We start from the raw sequence: 21623 nt of genomic DNA on the forward strand, positions 1-21623 counted from the left end.
TATTATAATTATGAATAATAGTAATAATAATATACAACTTTTCATTGACAAGACCTTATAAAACTTTCATGTAAAGTTTAAGTTTTTCTTTTGTTTAACCGTAGATGAAACTTATTCAATATACAATATACAAAATAATCAAATTCTAATTATTTTGGAAGAGATACTTTTCCTATGTAAAAAATGATTAGTAATTGTTTCTGTAGTCTGTTTTATTAGTGCTTCACTTATATTATTAACATAAATAGTGATTAAAGATATATAATTTGTTCTATGAGATTATATGCTTTTTTAAAAAAATCTATACATATAAATGTAGTAATGTTATCATTTTTAGTTAAAACTATGTACGTATGACTACTTTCAAAGCAAATTAATTTTAATTTGAGTAAAAAAAAATATATATATATATTTTTTTCCAGATATTTACAGAATAATAGTACAATGGAAAATATAAAACGTTTGGCTGACAACTCCCCTGAAGGAGGACCAAAAAAGCGTTCTGTCTTCAGTGATATAACTAATGCAATAGCTAGCACATTAGGACCAAGCCATAAAAAGGCTTTGGTTCAACTTACTCGTAAAGCTTCAAAAACAACTAAGAAGATAAATAAGAAATTAGCTCAAGAGAAAAAATCTGAAGTAGAAGATTCAATTCATGAAACAGCAAAAAGTGAAGAAATTCAGAAAGAACTTTTCGAATTGTCCACATCAACATCTAATGAAGAGTAAGCATTATTCTGATATCTACAATATAATGACTAAATTTAAATTATATCAAATAACTAACTACAAATTACTATATATCCAAATAAAATCAAATCAAAGAGCTTTCTCAATTAGATTTTTGTATAAAGAATGAATTTTTGCTGATTTAAGAGAAAAATTCACATAAAGAGGCATTAAAGAACATTTTAAGAAATGTTTTAATATCCTGCGAACACTTTTGACATATTTCTAAACGTCGTCTCCAGGCAGAACCAGATTCAAATAGGTTTTCGAACAAGATTTTAAATTGGAACAAAAACGGCATTAGCCGCTTGGAACATAACAAGTTTAAAAATAACATATTGGATTTAAAATACGCATATCAGCATTGCACATGCACCTTACTGTGCAGAGAACAAGAACAGCGTTAGTCGTTCTATTCTTAAAATGTTCTTTCACGCCTCTTTATGTGAATTTTTCTCTTGAATCAGTAAAATTGTTGGTGCGACATTCTCTCTATATATCTAAGTTACTTAACAAGAATGAATTTTTTTTATGTAAAGAGCAAAAATTAAATTCTGTTCATTTCTTCTAATGCTAATGCAAGTTAATATTTATTTATGATTCATACTGTATTGCAATTTACCATAATATGATGATGAAAGGTCTAAAGCATGCTTTAGTTTTCTTCGTTCATAAAAGTATGATCAATCATAAGTATCAGCTTATAATCATGAGATCAGGTTTAAATTCATTCCATATTTTCACAATTTATTAAGGGTAATATTGATTATGCATTATTTTACATCCCTCAATTTGTATTGGTTGATCCCATTGTGGGTCAGGTCCACTAATAATAGAGAAATTATACTGACCATAGTCTTAAATATCGTGGTATCTTGTATTGACAAATTATGTCATTAAATAAAAATACGGGTTATTACAAAAAGTCCTGTTACTTCCAAAAGTATAAAGCTGGGTCATTCATGTCAGAGACAGGATGAAAGAGAAACTCTCCAAATTTGAAACATATGCATGAAGACTTCCTTATGACATACCAGGTATTGGCGCAATGCCCATTGTCAAAATGGCAACTATGTAGCAGAAGGTGTTTTGTGTTGTGGAGTATGGAAAGTGCTTATCCTTAGGCCAATTTCACACTACAACTGACTGGACTGACTTTGAGTTGTGTTACCATGACAACAGCAGTCGGCTGACGGTAGTACCAGTCAGACAGATTTAAAAAGTTAAACATTTGTAGTCGGATTGGAACAGTTAGTGAACTACAACCAATGAGAGCTTCAAAACTATGATGGTGATTCAAAAAATAAGGTAACAAGAGCTCTTATGGGTGTCATATTCCTCCTCTTGTTTGAATTTCCCATTAGGGCAGCAGCAGAAGACCACAGCTTTATCTCACAGATGTTAGATGGTGCAAATGTTGCGTTAGACTCTTGCAATATCATTTTGAAAATGGCTGCGCTCACTGAAATATGGTCAAACATGGAAGTGCGTAGTGTGATTTGATCTGAAGGGCAACTCACCAGTAAAAATTCATTGTCAACTTGTTGAGGTGTATGGTGGTAATGTCATGTCACAAAAACAGGTGTGGGTTTGGTGCACTGAGTTTGATAAAAGCAGGACAGATGTGTAAACTGAATTGTTACAGTGCTTTAAGTGGGAGGTACTGGAACATCCTCCCTATAGCCCCAATCTGGCACTCTGTGATTTCCTTCTCTTTGGACCATTGAAGAAGCATCTGGGTGGTAGGCGATTCCAAACTGATATGGAAATTCAGAAAGCCGTCATGGCATGGCTGAAGGGACTTGACACAGATTTCTTTTCTGTCGGCATCAATGCCTTGGTATATCGTTGGAATAAATGTTTGGACAAAGCGTGGTGACCATGTTGAAAAATAATATTGTGAGAATTGGGATTTATATAATTAATTTGGCAAGGAAAATACAATTAATTTTTGTAAGTTGTTTACATGAAGGGAAGTTACATTCATTCGTTTTTGGAGAAAAGGGAAATCAACTTCCTTTCCCACATGGCCTTATCTGTAAATTGGATGACCATATGTCAGTTTACCCTCTCTGCACTCATCACACATCCCGTGTGTGCCTTTGATGCTATTGGCTAGAGAACGGGTTAATATAACATATATGACTTTAATATAAAAAAACATTATCAACGCAAATGAGAAAAGATGGCAAAATTTAGACTTTTTGGAAGAATTTATAAATGAAGTAAGATTATATCCACAAATTATAATTGTGCAGAGTACAAAGATATTTTAAAAAGTAGAAAAACTTAAAATGATTGGCTTATGTTTCTATTTCTAATAGTCATTCCCAATTAGTCATAAGAAATAAGCCACTGACATGAGTGTATTCAATATGAATGGTTTCGCTGTTAGTTGGTCTGATTATAAGATTGGTCGGGTCAGTCCAGTCAGTTCCATTGGTCATAGTGTGAAATTTGCATTAGTCACCACACAGCGCATGTTCCAACCACAGTATAAAACAACTGCCAGGCCACCAGAGCATTCTATGGTGGTGTCGACAATCCTGGACAAAGATTGTATCTACAAGGGAAAAGGCAATGAATGACCGGATTTTTCCAACTAAACTGTGAAGAAAGTTTGGAAGAATTTCCAGTGTAGCCTCTGAAAGTCAACAAACTGTACCAATTGTAAACGTGGCATTCTGTAGTCAACTGGAAGATTCTGCAGTGGTGCTTGCAACTAGACCATATTGTGTGCAGTTGCTGTAGCAGTTAAAGGCTGAGGACAAGGATATGCAATATGAATTCTGCTGTAGCATGCAAAGTGCATTGGAGGACAAAGACAAAGAGGCTCTCAGTGACAAAGGATCAAAGAGGCTCTCAGTGACAAAGGATCAAAGAGGCTCTCAGTGACAAAGCTACTTTTTATTTCAGTGAAAGGTGAACTGACACAATATCCAGGTATGGGGTATGGAAAATCCTCATTATTCACAAGAACATGCATGGGACTTGCCAATGTTTTAATGTCTTCTGTGTACTTTCCAAGACAAAGTTATGTGGGCCATGTTTCTCCATGGAGATGATTGTGACTAGTCTGTCATACCTGGATATGTTACAGCTGTGGTTGTTACCACAGCTGTAACATATCCAGCAACTTCTTTATTGAAGATTTAAAAGTATTAACAAAACCTTTCTACAAGCAGATTCTAATGACTTTGTCTTCCAACAGAATGGGACTGGAATGTATTTACAAGATATAAGTGGCTTGGAACAAACACATGCAGGCTCAATGGTAGCAACCAAAAGAATATATGGTTTATTGACAGAGAATTATGGTACTCTACAAAAGGGTACACGACAATATTGACATTAGGGGCAGCACTATTGGTGCTGATTAGAACATAGCATTATCCCTTCTTCTCAAAGAGAATTACAAACATAATCACAAAGTGTATAAGGGATGGGTTTAATTCTTTTAGCAGTAGGACAGGGAGATGACGATAAGGGAGGTTGTAAAGGTTTTTTTGAGAGTTGAGCTTCAGTTGTAAGATCTTTATTGCAGTTATCAGAATTATGGAGTTCTGCACCTTCCTGAAATTTGGGGAAAGGGAAAATGGGAGAAAATGTGCAAGTAGACGAGTGAGATTGGAGCTGGTTGATGTGTCATTTCCACTGCACTCTATTACATAGTTCACTCAGGTAAGTTACAGGGAACAAGATCTTCCTAACCTTTCCTGCAATCCAAGATGTACTATTTCTATAATCCCTAGCAAATACAAGATAAAAGAAGAGAGTAATCTCTGTATAGTTGTCAAAAAGGACAGTAGATTGGTCTAGGAGATCCAACCTGTTATTAGGTTTTCTACAAAACATAAGTTTACTTGGACTTTTATTAGTTGTACTGTACAGTGAGGAGTGGTTTGATGAGAAAACAAAAAAATGAATTAAAGCAGACTTTAGATCACATTCTTGCAGCAACTTCTTTATTGAAGATTTAAAAGTATTAAAAAAACCTTCAACAGCACCATTAGTAGCAGGATGAAAAGGAGGGGAGAAAGTCTGGCAAATGCCATTTTTTACTAAAAATGATCTGAACTTTTGTGATGTAAATTGAGAACTTATCAGAATGCATATGTAAAGGGAGTTGGCTAAATCATTTGCTCAAAATGAATTACAGCAGGAGCATCAGTGCTGTAATTCATTATCTCTATTTTAGAATACTTTTTGAAGATCCAGAAGAGTTAATTATTAGAGCTAGTTAGAGCTGTTAATTTAATTTCAATTCAAACAGGAAAAACCCGGATCTTCACTGGAAACTTCCTGGCCACTCGTTGATTGATGAGATAACAAACCTATCCAATATCTCTCAGAATCAATCATCATTTCGATGTTCAAACTTATGTTATAGCTAGGGATTGCAATCCAGCAGTGTTTTCAATCCAGCTGGATTTTTGCTGGACCAACATCATTCCAGTTGGATCCAGCACGGATGTATTTTTGGTGCAATAAAATGTTATCTATCTATCTATCCAGAAATTTATGTTTTTTTTTTTTTTTTAAAGAAATAAAACAATTTTTTTAAAATACTTAAGAAACTTTTATTATTTAGACTGGTCACTATAAATGAGTAAAACTTCTTACACATTTAGGTTTAACACTTGAGATAGAGATAATTAACTTTAAATGTTTAGTTAGATTATAATGTAATCTTTAAGTTAAATAAAAGCTAATTCTACTAATTAATTTATATTAATATATTATATTATAATAATGTAAGGACGGATAATCAGTGGATAAGTGGCTATCAGTCTTACCAGTTTTCTTATATAGGCTCTACATATTAGTCTGTAGTTATTTATAAATAATTTAATTATTAGTGTTAGTAAAGTAGTGAGTAAGTAATTAGTAGTAGTCTAGTAGTTAGTTATTATTATCACAATCATGAATCGCATATATTCATATATATCTAAGATACTGATACTCATTAATTTAATTAACTATTTAACTAACTAGGTAGTCTCAGTTTCTCACTAATTTTCACAATAAAATTGTCTAGCCCAGCCCACTAACCACTTATAGAATAAAAGTTAAAAACTCTTACTTAATAGAATTAGAGTAGACGTTATAAAATATTAGTCTTGTCTTGAATAAAGTATTTTAAAGGATTAAATAAAATTCTCAAGGATCTCAAGAAACAAATGGTATTGATGGTGTTGTCTCCCAACCTACTTCTTAATGAATTGCATGTATATCCCGCTGCGGAGAAGGCCCTTTCTGCCTCTACGCTAGTTGGTTTTGAGGTCATCAAATAATCATAAATCGTTCCGTCACGTGATTCATTGACGTCACAACCAACCGTAAATTAGAATTATGCACCAGGACTAGTGTCTTCGCGCTAAATAAAATAAGTAACTCCTCTCCTAGTGAGAGGAGTTACTTATTTTATTTAGCGCGAAGACACTTTATTTAGCGAGAGCGGAAAGTCAACTGGCAATTAGATCAGCAGAGGTAAAAGGGCAGGCTGTGCAGTATAGAGAGGGGGGTGTAGCATGTGCCACACTGAACTGCAATGCCACTCTTGCCGCCGAGCGCTAGCGCACGTAGAAAAGCGGCAACGCCGACGACGTAGACTTTTGTATCATTATTTAGAAAGTTAATTGAGTATTTGCGGATCCACACCAGGTGCTGGATCCAGCTGGATTGCTGGATGAGGGATCCAGCAATTGCAATCCCTAGTTATAGCCAAACTTAGTCAAAACATTTGATTATTAATGATGGGAAACTGTCAAACAGATGGAATCATGAGGTAAGACGAGCCAGAATAATGGATAGAAAATATCCATAATTTGTCGAAACATCCAATTTTTGACAGCCGTATCAGCAAAACCCAGACTCAACTCAAACTTAAATGCAATAAATCAAAATCACCTGAGATTGTTCTCATGCAGAATGTGTGAGAACAATCAAGGGGCTCGAATCCAGGCATCAGGGCGGACATCAACAGTAGACATAAGTCCCTCCACCGTCGAGGCTGACATATTGGAAGAGCTGAACTGGAGCTCTTGTCTCGCTTGCCCTCGCCCCAAAGGACACACTACACCAAGCCTTAAATCCACGATTGTCATGTAAGTAGGATACGAAGACAACTGATGATCTACATGAGGTATTCTGTAGTTATTGTAAACTCTCTCTCTTGGTTGACTTAGAATTTAAGGTAGACTTAGGTTTAAGGAACTAGATACCCGCGAGAACTCTCCATATAGCCTCGCAAAAACAGAACTTCTGTTAATGTTATGTTATCCTTCAAAGGTAACTTGGTGACATTGTGTCTGTAATCTCTGTCCTTATTTATATTAAAGTTTGTTAGTTGTTAACCGGTAATCTTGTCTTCTTTTGGAGAATGAGATCCTATCGTCTTATCCAGCTCCTTGTCACTCAGGAAAATGCCATCCAGTGACCTCGTGAGCAGGTTTTACCAACTCGGCAACTAGAGGGCCTAACCCTCAACCATAATCTCACACTTTCTTTTTGCATCAATGCCTAACAGAAACATTTTACCAAAGAAAGGACCTGTGAAATTGATATGAAGACATCTTCAGGACTGTTTGAGAATAGGCCACTTTATAGTAGGTAATTTAGGTGGATTTTTCTGTTGAGACTGACATAAAAAGCAGTCTCTGACTATTTTTTCTAAATCCTTGTCAATATGAAGCTACTAAACTAGAATTCTAGTGAGTGATTTTGAGTCAACAATACCTAAGTGACCTAAAAGAAGTTTCAATATAACATTTCTTTGAAATTTCTCAGGTACAAAAAATTCTATTACCATGGAAAATAAGATCACCATCAACTGAAAATGCATTTTTGTATTTAATATAAGATTTAACAGAATTCTCAGAGGTTTGATTCCAATTAGATAGGATTGCCTTACAAAGTTTAGTGCATATTTCATTTGAATGTGAAGCTTCAAGAAAAGCATCAGTGATAAATGGAAGGAAAGTAAATTGCAAATTAAACAAAGAAGTTGGTTAGCATCACTAGAATCATTAGGAAAGGTTTTATCTGTTGTGTTTCTGGAAAGGGAAGCTGCAATGAAGTTAGACATACTTGATTGTGAAAGTGTAATCATTTAAGATAATAGAAAAAACTGCTGCTTAAAACTGGTTAAATTAGAATTAAAAATGCTAATCCTATAAAACAGCAAATTTTTTAATGAAAAGTGCAAACATTTTTGCTTGTGTTGAATGGGCATCATCAGGCAAACTAATCCCCAAATGCTGAAACAAATGGGGGATTACTGAACATGTGTGCAGAGGGGAGGTGGCATAAGACGAGAGAAACGGGGAGGGGGGATAGTAAGATTTATAGTTCAAAGAAAGATTTCCACTCTTTGGGGAAGGAGTCAACATTGAGAAAATTAATTAATAGCAGTTTTATTGCAGGTGGCCTTATATATTACAATAACCCTTTAAACACCCGCTTCAAGGAACATCAGACATCCATCACAAAAAGATTAGCCAACATGGCATTGGATATCTAAGCCTTTGACCCCGACATTGGTGTGGAATTCCGCAAAGCATGCCTCTTACATAACTCTACCAGGCAACCCCTTTCTCAAACATTTTGAGCAGTTGGAAATATCTAAGACTGCCTGCAATAAAACTGCTATTAATTTTTGTGAGGTTGACTTCTTCCCTAGTGTGGAAGTCTTTCTTCAAACTATAAATCTTACTATCTTCTCCCTCCCCATTTCTCTTGTCTTATGCCAGTTCCTCTCTGCGTACATGTTTGGCAATCCCCTGTTTGTTTTAGCATTTGGGAATTAGTTTGCCTGATGATGTCTGTTCAACACAGATGAAAACATTTGCACTTTTTATAAAAAAAATTTGCTGGTTTATAGGTTTAGTGTTTTTAAGTTTAGGCTGATGCTCCACCACTGAAGTCTTGCATCTACTACAGTCATTCTAACCTATTGTGGCCAAAAATTGCTAACGATGATCATTCTCTAAGAAAAAATGGCATCTTAGAAAATACGAAACTTCTTGATCCCAAATATAATGGAAAGGGCTTCTTTCTTGGTTTGTGAATAATGGGATTGGGCTGGAGTTAAGACAGCATTTGCGAATGCAGTTGGGTGTCTATAGGAGTCAATAACATGAAAAAGGACAGCTCCAATACCATTCTGTGAAGCATCAGTAGAAAGTAATAGTTTTTTCTTTGGATTATAGTGCTTGAGCAATAGTGCTTCCTTTAGGACTTCTTTTGATGAATGAAATGCTTTGTCCTGATTTTTAGACCAGTTCCAGCCATTACCTGTATGAAGGAGATTGTTAAATGTTAAGAAAAGTTGAGCACAAATTTGGAATAATAATTGAGCATTCCCAAATATGAATGTAATGAATGAATATCGTGTGGTTTGTTTGCACTTAATATTGGATCTAATTTAGAATGAAGGGCAAAATTTCTTGTTTGGACAGTTCAAACCCCAAGAATTTAATGAACTTCTGAAGAAACTTACATTTTTTTTTTAAGTTTAATATCTTCATTTGCACAGATAGAAAGGACTTGTTTAATATTTTTCAGATGATCAGAATGCGCGATGCCCGATGAAACAATGTCGTCAAAACGAGGTTGTGTTTTGGGAATACGAGAAAACAATTTTTCCATATCTTCTTGAAAAGGTGCAGGTGCACAGTTAATTCCATAAAAGAGACGATTGCATCTAAAAAGTCCTAAACATATATTAATGACAACTAAGTTTTTACTATAATCATCTAGTTTGAACTGGTTGTATGCATCACTAAGGTCACTCCAGAGGACATTTCCTACAAACTTCAAGATGGTGAGAATTCCTCACCATTGTGAATTTTGCAGGAAATGTCCTCTGAGTGTGGAATTGGATATACATTCACCTCAAGCATTTTGTTAAGGGTTAATAGTATTATTTTCAGTGTTCCCAAAATTTGATAAGCTTATTTTAAAACAATCTGATTCACAAAGGGAGTGACTGGATTCAATCATAGCCTGTTCCATGGAGAGTGCATAGTCTACAGCTTTTTGAAAATCTAATTCCACCTCTGGTTTAGCATAGAGACAAGATTGTATTTTGGATACCAGCAACAAACTGATCTCTCAGCCTTAAGGGTAGTGAATAGTCATAATCACAATCCTTACTTAGTGATTTCAATGCCAGTATAAACTCATTAATACTCTCACCTTTTTCCCGAGAACGTTTAGTAAAATTGGTACGTTTGTATATAATGCTAACTGTCTTAACTTTATAAGTGTGCACAATTTTTTTAAGTTTGTTGAAAGTTTTCATAGAAGGTCTCTCAGACTGACAAATATTTTGTCAGTTTATACGTTAGCAATCCCACTTGACCGAGTAAGATTGTAACTTTTTTCCAGTCGTTGTTTATATCAAAAGCGATGAAAAATTCTTCAAACTGTTCAATGTATTTGTCTCAATTGTTATTAGGGTTGTAGGAATTGCCATTGATGGTTTGTGAATTCATTGTAACTCGATATCAGTGGAAAGGAACAAAGTAATATACTTACAAAAAATACTCACGTGGTGAAGAATGATGAAGGAAAAATGAGTTTGTTTCTTCTTTGGAAGACTTGAAAATAGAATTAGTAGTAGAATAATATAATGATATTGGAAATTAAAATCATCTTATCCTAGTTGCCAATCTGAAATGCATTTACAAGATGTGAGTGGATTGAAATAGACACGTACTGACTCAATGGTAGCAACTGAAAGAATATATGGTTTATTGACAAGGAATTATAGTACAAAAGGGTACACTACAAGATTGATACTAGGGACATCACCGTTGGTGCTGATTAAGACATAGCAGCAAATCCACTTCATTGGCACACTGAGATGTGTTGATACCTGAATGCGGAACTTCCACTCTACTGGATTGGATGTTAACAATGACTTAGTGCTGTACAGATGGTCTCCAAGAGCTCCAGATGTTGCACTGTATGATTTTTTTTCTCTCCTGTCGGGGTTTGTAAAAGATGTGGTTTATGTGCTGCCATTACCCATATCTTTGGCAGAGTTCCAGGATTGCATTACTGCTGTGATGATGACCATCCAAGGAGACATACTACAACACTTGTGGAGTGAACTGGACTACCACTTATGTGTCATGTTACCAAAGGAACACACAAACACATCTGTATTGTATTCTATACAAGACTCAGTTTTCTTTTAATGGACAGTTTCTAGTTCTTTTAATATATCCATTTATTGTTAAATTTGAATTATTGTTGGAAATATAGTTGCTTCAAATTCAATGATTCATTTGTAATAACCATGTATTATCAAAGAAAGATTAAAAACAATTAAAGATTTTATTTTTAACCAGCATCTAGCATACATATTATTAAATTATTTTACTGTTTACTATTTGTCAGTATTTATTTAAGGGCTTATCAAACATTGAGACTTATTTGTATCTCCTTTATTATTCTACTAATTATACGTTATACTATAAATATTAACATTTTTGGCCATCCTAAAATGCATTTCAGCTGTTTCATTACAGCATTCTTCAGTCAGGTTATATTGGCCAAATAAAATCAACATTAGTTTTGCATGACACTCTGAAACTACTGACAAACATGTCTAAAATGTGTGTATATATACAGCTAAATACTTAATGTATTTAATTACCCAATAGCTATTGACAGTATATTTACTTCCTTTTGACAGCTAACAGGTAATTAAATGTGGAATGAGGAATCCAAAAGTATAATAAAAAATGGTGGTCTTTGACTTCATTTTCAAGATACAATGTGATCAGAGTGATAATGTCCATACTTCCTGATGTGATTCAGTGCACCTAACAGAATTTAGAGGTTAAAAAAAAAAAGCATTGTATTGCATCTAACGGATAATGGGTGCAAAAAATGAACAAAACATAAGAACAAATCAACACTGATTGTTTTGTTCTTGGATCATCTCTTCCATAGCGGCAAGTGCAAGGCTTGCCTCTGTCTTTCCGGAGCCCACGGTGGCCAAGCAGATAAAAACCATTGAAAACTGGTAGTTGGTTATGGGTTTGCCAATGGGCTGGCCACATGGGAGATTTATGGGTTTTCTTCACATGTATAATGTCTAAATAGGGGTCAGTTTTCCTTAGAAAGTCCTCCTGGGAGGTATCATCTCTTCAGTAGATCATCCACATATCATGTTACTATTATTCCATTAAACTAACTAACTAACTTTCAGGCTCTGTCTCAATTCTATTGTGATACAACAAAATTGCATGATGTCCTAGTATATTATTAAATTATAAAATAATTTAATACAAAAGTAAAGAATTAGAGATGATTGTATTATGAATTTCTCAAATATTAAAATAGAAATAGTTTATAAAATAAAATGATTGAATGCATTTCTTAAATTGTACTTTAAAAATCATTTTAAAAAATTTATATTTTTAGAATTTCAATAGAAGAACAGAGCTTTCATGTGAAAAACAAAGATGAACTATTACCTAAAGTGCCAGAGAATGTGGATGATTTCGATAGAGAGAGCATTGATGATCCATTTTGTGAACCACTTTATGCCTATGACATTTTCAAATACTATAAAGAAAGAGAGGTTAGAAATTTTTTTTTTACTTTAAAAATTTTTAGAGTAGTTTATAACCATATTTTTATTTTAGTCTGAATTTAAATTGAAAAAATATATGGAATGCCAACCAGATTTATCAAAATCTATGAGAGCTATATTAATAGATTGGATGGTTGAAGTACAAGAAAACTTTGAATTATATCATGAAACACTTTATCTTGCCGTCAAATTAGTAGATCATTATTTAATGAGAAAGACTGTGCCGAAATTTTTGTTGCAATTAGTTGGTTCAACAGCTCTTTTTATTGCTTGTAAATATGACGTAAGTAATAAATCTAAAAATTGATTTTATGTTTAGTTATATATTTGTTTCTTCTTTCTAAGTTATGAAATTATTCATAAATTATAGGAACAGCGTCCACCACTGATTGATGATTTTCTCTACATCTGTGATGATGCCTACAGTCGTAAAGAGCTTATTGCAATGGAAAGAAACATTTTGAAAGAATTAGACTTTAATCTTGGCATTCCGTTATCTTATAGATTTTTACGTCGTTATGCAAGAGTGAGTATTAATCTCTAAGATGTATTATTTTATTTTTTGTAAATTTAGCAAAAGTTACCTGTTCTGTAATTTCTTTAACTAATAATTACATAATTTCAACTTTAACTTTTTCTTTTGTAATAAAAATCATTAATGTATGTGTTGAGTTTTAATAAATTATTACTCACAAATATTATTATTTTAGAAGAATAATAATTATGTAGAGATAGTCAATTTCATATCTTATTTAATAATTTAATAAGAATTATAAGAATTCCCTTTTTAATTATTACTAAAAGAAAAGATATTTTGGAAGAAATGTGTTGTTTATAAATTTGAAGACAAATACAATATATTCTTCATTATTTAGTTTGTGGATTATCATTACATGCTTACATCTTGATAAAAAATATACCTCACGAATACAAATATTAGCATTAAAATAAAAACAATCTGCATTATTAAATCTTGCTATTTAAAATGGTATGTTGAGTGTCAGAACTACTTCCCAAGGCATAAATTAAATGGCGTAATAAGTACAGTAAGTGCAGTTGATCCATGAACAATACGGCTTTACTTTTTTTTTTTTTTTTTTTTTTTTTTTTTTTTTTTTTTTTTACAATTCTCTACGTGGTGAGCTGGAACATACTAATAATAATTCACACCTTCCACACCATTTCCAGAAAAACAGTTTAATAAAATTTAATGAAACAAACATTTTCAGCTATATTAAGTAGCCTGCTTCAGGTTTCAACAGTCTGAAATGGAATGTGTAAATAAAATGCAAATTTTGAACATTGCCAATGTTCTTATGATGTCATTATTTTCAAAGTATATTTTCTATGTACCTTAACTTGTATAAAGAAATTGTAAAACCTGAAGCAGGTCACCTAACGAACTGAAAATGTTTGTTTTGTTAAATTTTATTAAACTGTTTTGCTGGAAATGTGGAAGATGGATGATGTGAGTTGTTAGTATTTCTTTTTATTAAATAAGTTGTAAAATTGTTTGAAGAAAATATTTTGAAGAAAATATTTTGAATTGTTTCCTTATCAATAAATCGTTAATATTGCAAAATTAATGACATTTTATAACATCTAGCTGGCAACCTTCATTCTTGGTTAATAATACAGTAAAAACTGTGTAAACTAGAATCATGCCGTACCAAATATTTTTCTGTTTTGGACAGGTTTTACTGTACAAGGAATTGATTGTAAACTGTGGTGCTAGTTCAATAAATTTTTCTGAATTTTCTGTTTATTAATCATTGTTGGCAAAATGTATTTTATTCATAATATATAAACTATTATGTTATATTTAATATGAAATTAAAAACTAAACAAAAGAGAACTTGATTAGCTTTCATTAAAACAAACTTGTAGATTATCTGTGTTTCTGCATTATCCAAACTTTATTACCAGTGATTAGCCTGTATAATTGGGAGTATAGTTATTATTTTTAACTTTTAATAAAGTAGATGAAATTGCAAATTTTATGAATTACAGTAGAGCATCGATTATCCGATTCAATTGGGACTGAAGTTGGTCGATAACTGAAAAAACGGATAACCGAAAAGTATGAAAAATACATTATTAGTGTAGTGTATTAGTATATTAGTATATCCCATGTAATAAGCATATTAGTATATCACTATTAACCTACTTCGCATTGAATTTTTATCAATGTTAAGCCTAACAATTTTTTAAAAATAATAATCAACAATAAATTTTCCAAGGTATACAAACAAAAAGTTTGAGTCCTTTTTTCTATTTTCTTCCTTTATTCCGGTCAGGAACCACTTTGCAGCTAGCGACATGAAGTCAAAAAAAACTTCTAAAATAACGAACAAAATACCATTAGACGATTCACAACACAATTAAAAATGATCTTCAGCGCCGACCTGTTTCTGTAGGCTACGGCGCTTACAAAACATTAAAAACTGTTAATCTTCCACAATAGCACCCGTGTTATATAATCGCTTTTAGCTGCGGGCCCTCTGGCGGATTCGAGTAATCACACAAAAATTTACATATTTGTACAGAACTCAGGAATTGAAGTTTAAATTCAATAATAAATTTTCCAAGGTATACAAACAAAAACTTTTTGTTTGTATACCTTGGAAAATTTATTATTGAATTTAAACTTCAATTCCTGAGTTCTGTACAAATAATAATCAACGTTAAATTATTTCTTTATTTTGCACAAAATAAATATAGAAATAAAGAAAAAATAGAAAATTAAGCCTGGTTTAAATACTGGCCTCCCTTTCATTGTCGAGCCAGTGTTTCCAGCTAAAACGCAAAAATTTAACAAAAACAATATTAAAGTAGCCAAGACATAGCCAAATATTGTAATACCACATCACTAGCGGACATTTGAATTTGCCCACTAGAATGCGGTCGGTTAACCGAAGTGACGGTTGATCCGGGGCCGGATAATCGATGCTCTACTGCAGGGGTCTCCAATCCTATGCCCGCGGGCACCATAGTGCCCGCTGATTGTTTTGTGTGTGCCCGCCGCTGTGTAACCACGATAAAAATAAAAATATTTCAGTTTTCAGTAAAATGCTATGTAAAAGTTTTCTCATTTTTAATGATTAACCACACAAAAGTAGAAATGGCATCTAACACACAAAAGCACAAAGCAAAATCTCGACTGATCTCTTTTTCCCCTCGCGCCAAATCTTCACCAACCAAATTTCCCATACCTAAAATGAAATGAATCGGTCCGTTTCTATGGTTGCCATGACAACGCAGACATTTGTCTGGAGCTCATCCAGTGTTGCCATATTTGGCCACTTTGTGCCAAATTTGGCTACCCTTTTTTAGTTTGGTGTAAAAAATATCATTTGGCGCATTGGCTACTTTTTGGGTTACATAAATTTGACATGGCTACATTTTTGGCTACATATTATTTATAAATATATTATTTGAATAAAAATCACTTTAAAATGGTGTTTTGTCGTTTTTGATTAATTACAGACCCAAATAAAACAAATATTTGTTTTATTATGTTTTTCAAATTATGCTTTTTTCAAATACATTTTTGTTTGTCTCCTTTATAATAAATGAATATATCTATTTCTAAGTAAAAATTGAAAGTGTCTGTAGAAGTAATTTTTTTAAATATCCTTTATCGTGATAAAGTTTTAATACTTATTATTATAATCTAGACATGTTAATCCTTAAATAATAAAAGTAGAACAAAAATAATAATTTTCCTATTCCAAAGAACTTCTCAAACCACAGTTATTTAATTTGAAAGTTGACTGACATTTCTTTATTAAACTATGTGCATTTTGCATATATCATGACCCTTCATCAATTTGGTTTTAGGTTTTTCTGTTTTAAAAGATATTTTAAGCAATTTTAGCTTTTCCATTTTTAAACTCCCCCCCCCTGTAGGCACTAAGGCCTTTTTAAGCAAGCCCATTATGTGTTCGGCCACCATACAATTGGGCGGCCAGGTGATGAGGGACGGAGCCAGACATATCTGCTTGGACCATCCCGAAAAATTCCTGGGGATTTTTGACCCGATTGGATTCGATCCCGGGTCTCTCCAGAGGGGGTAGGCTGGAGGGGTAGAGAGAAATTTTGGATCTTCAGAACGACATTATCCTAAAATCCATTGTATCAGACGAGAAGTTCTGGAATATAGTTGAAAGAAACAAATTTCCATTCTTGAAAAAAGCAGCATATAAAATAAAATAGTTTTTCGGTTCCACATACTTGTGTGAATCATTGATTTTATAATGTTCATTGTCGAAAACAAAGTACAGATCATGACTTACAGATGAACACCTTGACAATTGCTTACGAGCAGGAATAACATCATACTCTTCTAATTACAAAGCAATGGCCAATGAAATGCAATGCCAAAAATCACATTGACTTTGAGATTTATATTTTTTTATAAAGAATTTTTATACTTTGTAGATTTTGTATGCATTGTTTAGTAATTACTTGTTTTATAAAAATTATTGTTAATATTCTTGTGTATGTTAAATTACATTTTTGGAATTAAATGTTTTTTGTTTATTATATGTATGTATTATTAACTATGTCCAATTCTAAATTCACCTTGAAAAAATAAATGGTGCCCGCCATCCGACCGGTATTCTAAAATGTGCTCTTAGGTACAAAAAGGTTGGGGACCCCTGCTCTACTGTATCATCATCAAATTTTTTTTGAAGAAACTTATTTGAAATTACAATATATTGTAAAAAGTAATTTTTCTGTTTTTTAATCTTATTTTAATCTCTTTGATTCATGAACAAGTTATTTTCACTGTTAATTTTATTTAATTTATATCAAAAACCTATAACACTAATTAATTGTAAATAAAATATATACAGGTATGTTGGTTATATATATTGACAAGATTATGTCTTGTTTATAAAATTGTGGTGACATTTCAGGTTCTCACCTTAGAGGTATAAAGGGGACATGTCAGGAGTTGCAATTTGGCACAGAGTATTAGATGCCCAAATCATGTGCACATAAAAAAAATCAGACTTGTGGGTACTCTGGATCGAGAACCAAGTCAAAATAAAATACAAAATGGCAGCATCTTTCTACAAACAGGCAAGAGTGCGAAATTTGCACAGGCGTATATCGTTAGGAAGTTCGAAATGTGAACATTGCAAAATTGAATTTTGACAAATGAATCTGAGAAAACCCATTTACCTCTCTGGTTGCGACCTGCTGACCTTGACTGGTTGATCTGAGATATCTCATTTCATCATTGGAACGTTTTTGAAACTAGATGGTGCTAGTCTTTATAATTTTATATTAAAAGTAGCTTCCGAAATATAATTTTTTTTTTGCTTTTACATTTATTAATATATTTATTTATTTATTTTTGTTTGTGCAAAATAAAAAAAATAATTTTGGACGATAAAATAGCCACGATTATTTTTTCAAAAACAGGAGATTTTCGTTAGGCATCAACAAAAATTCAACCTAGGGCAACATGCAATGGACAGAAATTTCGACATTGCATTGGTTAATTTCATTTAAAATGTCTCGTGGACGACCTCATGGCTGAGGCTGGCAAAGTTTGAATGATCGTGTTGAGCCCTGAGTCTCTGAGACATAAATCCCAAAAATCGGCCTTTGACTTATAAATTTGACTTTATTTAACTTTTTAATTTCTATGACAAAAATAACAATGAACTGTATATAAGTGTAAAGATGATAATGTGAGTATAAAGGAAACAAATATTTCATTTAATGGGAAATCTGTTGTTTATTTGAGGATAATTTTTCTATCTGAGGTTTATAATTAATGGTTTTTAAGATTAAGACTTTTCATGATAGTTTAGGGACCCCACTTTCATACTACATAAGCAGTTTTGAAATCAATCAAATATTTTATAATTTATAAAAAACTAATACTTTCTAAACATTCAGTGTGGGTATCTTGAAATTGTCACACAGGTCACATGTTTGCCATCAATGGGCATATATTATGTTATATTTGAAATAATTGACCGTGTTTTGATTTTATTAGTATGGTGTAAAATTTTATAATAATGAATGTTACATATGTTTTATTTTAATAGAATTAATTGATTCTTTTTATATTACAATAAATTAAGAGAACTGCTGGTGTCAGGATATCAAATATGGTTTTTGAAAACATTAAAAAGTATTATTAGCAGTTTATTAAATTTCATTAAACTTAGTGTTAATATGCTGATGACAATCAAATTTGTATTAAGAATTTTTCTTTAAATAAATAAATAGTGGATATTCACAATTTATGTCAAAAGATGGTGTACAACCTTTGAATAAACTTGTATATTTTTGAAATTTAATTTTGATGGTTATTTTTGTCCTTATATATAGGTTATTTAAACACGAATAATAAAATGTAATGTTTATTTTTGTATTGATTTGTTAATTTTTGACAAAAATGAAAGATAGTTTTTCTGCCAAAACTAGTCAATATATTTCTTTGTGCTTTATAGGAAGTGTATGTGTGTCAAGAACCAAATCACTATTATTGTTATTTTATTAAAAATAGCTCTGCTGAAATCATATTGATATTTAAAATATAAAATGACATCTATACAATTTATACAGTTCAGTCTATACTAAATAGACTGAACTGTATAAATTTGATTCTTGTTATTTAATATTATCAAAATTCAATTTATAAAAAAAAACAGTTACATTAAGCAGAAGTGGAATTTGAATATAATGGATTATGAAAACATAAATTTAAAAATTATCATAATAATATATGAACTGTGCCATTTTTATTTTAAACACAAATCTATAAACGATAATAAAACAAAGTATTTCAAGCTAACAGAACTAATTTGCATAAAATTATTAATAAATATTATAATACAAAAATTGTATTTGATTTTTTAAAACTGTTCTAATACTTTTTAAATTCTAGTGTGGAAAAATCAACATGGAGACTTTAACTTTAGCCAGGTTTATTCTGGAAACATCTTTGCTTGAATATGAATTGATTGAAACATCAGATTCCCTAATAGCAGCAGCATCTTTATTACTGGCATTAAAGATGAAAAATATGGAAGGTTGGGTAAGTGACAATTGGTTAATGTTAAATGTGCTGTCTTATATTCATTTCATGTTGCAACAAATATTTTATAATCCACAGACCACTACTTTAGAATTTTATTCTGGTTATAAGGAAACAGAATTAACTGGTCTTGTTTATCAACTAAACTCTCTGATTTCTGCACCATCTCCTAAAAATTTACAGACTATTAGGACAAAATATGCTCATAAGTGAGATATGTTTGTTTTTCTTTTATATTTAATATAATAGAAGTTAAATACCTTACTATTTAATAACACAGTAGAGTCTTGATTATATCTAAGAGACCAGTAAATGGTTAGATTAATGAAAATTTTAGATCATACAGAAATAATGAAGATGAAAACAAAAAGGAAGTTTAATAGAAGTCTAGTATAAACACGAAATAAAATTTATTAATAATAATTTTGTTGAAAGAATCACTTTTTCACCTTCCATGTTCCTTAAACAAAAATTACATTAATAGAGAAGGCAATTGAAAAAAAAAAAAACAATCTTAGGATGTTTCTCAAGATTATTTGCATCTTATCTTGGGATCCATATACAAAGCAATTTTGAAGAACAAAAATATACTTTCAGTTTAATCAATAAAGTACATGCTAACTAAATGACAAATTTTAATTTGACACTAAAAGTAACAACATGAGCATGTAATTAAATGCATTAACATTTAATTAATATACTACAAAATAAATTAAAAATAAAATTAAATACAAATACATTTCATAATAGTTTAGACTGATGGCCAGATGGTTGGGAAGGTTAGACATCAACCTATCACCTTTGGAGACCCAGGATCAAATCCAGGCAGTTGAAAACTCTCAGGAATTTTTTTATGGACAGTCTATCCTGGATATGTCAGACCCATCTGTTACTATCTGGTTGCCTGCATTATAGGGTACCGACAAAGTGTACAAAAAAACAGGCCCTCTTAGTACCTACCAGTTGAAAGAGCAAAAATGAGGGTAAAAAAGAAAGAAAAAAGAAGTTTGTAAATCTTAACTTGTTTTTAATCTGTGGCAATAATGTAAAATAAACATACACAACATTTGGTGAGAGACTAAAATGGAATTAAAAACAAAAATTTGTGTAGGAACCCTGTATATAATACATACAGTACATAAACTATCCCTGAAACTATTTCACTTATCTCTAAACACTCTCTGAAACTTTTTCAAAAAACAAAAAGAAAAAAAATGTGATTTCCCCCCATACCTAAATATCTTTCTACAATCATTTGCTACAGAGTTAGAGCAATACACTCTACCTGCCAAGTGTGCCAAAATACTATAATCACATCAGAAATTACAGTATATATAATACAAACATAAATCATAGATAAATTTAGCTACATTTATGGCTGTATGCAATGCATTGACAGATAAAGAAACAGAATGGACAAAATAGTGTGCACAGCATAGCATTGTAAATAATGCATTTGTATGATTATGTTGGATAAAATGGAATGCTGTATAATCAAGGCATTACTGTGGTAAATTGTAGAGACACTATTTAAGTTTAAATTTATTATAAGTTTCAAATACATTAATATATTTATTTTTTTCCAGAGTATTCTTTGAAGTTTCAAAGATTCCTCCATTAAAAGACAAAGATTGAAATATTTAAGTTAAATCGATTATATACAGTTTTTTTTATATAACTTCATATTTGTACATATAGCTTTTATATTTGAAAATTTTCATAAATATGATTAAGGAATCAATTTTTTATTGTGATTTTATACATCCATTAATTATTTTGTGAAGAGTTTTAGAATATTCAGAGCATTTATTTAAAATACTGAGAGATTTTCTGAAACATATTTTATATATCTATATGAAAGTTTTCTTTTTTTAGAATTTCAATGATTGGCTTTATCAAAGTCTTTAAAAAAAGAAAACATCAAAATTTTCTGATAACCATAATTGTTTTCAAATAGATTGAAAGACTGCTAATTTTAACATGTTTTGTATTGTAAATATTACAATAAAAGTAGACATGTTACTGGCATTTTATCTCAGTATCAGTATTTGTTTCTTGATAAACTGTAATCATTAAAATCTCAGTATCATATGTAATGGTAGTGCAATTAATGCAATTTTTTTGGATACTGTTTTGTACTAAAATGACATCTTTAAACTGTGTTTGTTTTGTAAATAAGTTTTTGCTTTCTCTGTAATTAAATGTGAATAAAAATGC

At 31.6% G+C, this 21623-nt stretch overlaps 1 protein-coding gene across 1 annotated transcript in view; it reads left to right on the forward strand.

Annotated features, from left to right (window-relative positions):
* The window catches only part of CycB3 (cyclin B3), a 32579-nt gene extending 10956 nt beyond the window's left edge, over window positions 1-21623 (forward strand). Inside the window, exons 2-8 of the mRNA XM_067287166.1 lie at window positions 423-728; window positions 12172-12331; window positions 12396-12626; window positions 12714-12869; window positions 19257-19406; window positions 19485-19615; window positions 20993-21623. Coding sequence (XP_067143267.1) covers window positions 445-728; window positions 12172-12331; window positions 12396-12626; window positions 12714-12869; window positions 19257-19406; window positions 19485-19615; window positions 20993-21041 — 1161 coding nt within the window. The 5' untranslated portion in view covers window positions 423-444 and the 3' untranslated portion in view covers window positions 21042-21623. The remainder of the gene's footprint in view (window positions 1-422; window positions 729-12171; window positions 12332-12395; window positions 12627-12713; window positions 12870-19256; window positions 19407-19484; window positions 19616-20992) is intronic.

Source organism: Centruroides vittatus, unplaced genomic scaffold (assembly GCF_030686945.1).
Source record: "Centruroides vittatus isolate TY-2023 unplaced genomic scaffold, ASM3068694v2 scaffold_435, whole genome shotgun sequence".
Taxonomy (NCBI): Eukaryota; Metazoa; Arthropoda; class Arachnida; order Scorpiones; family Buthidae; genus Centruroides; species Centruroides vittatus.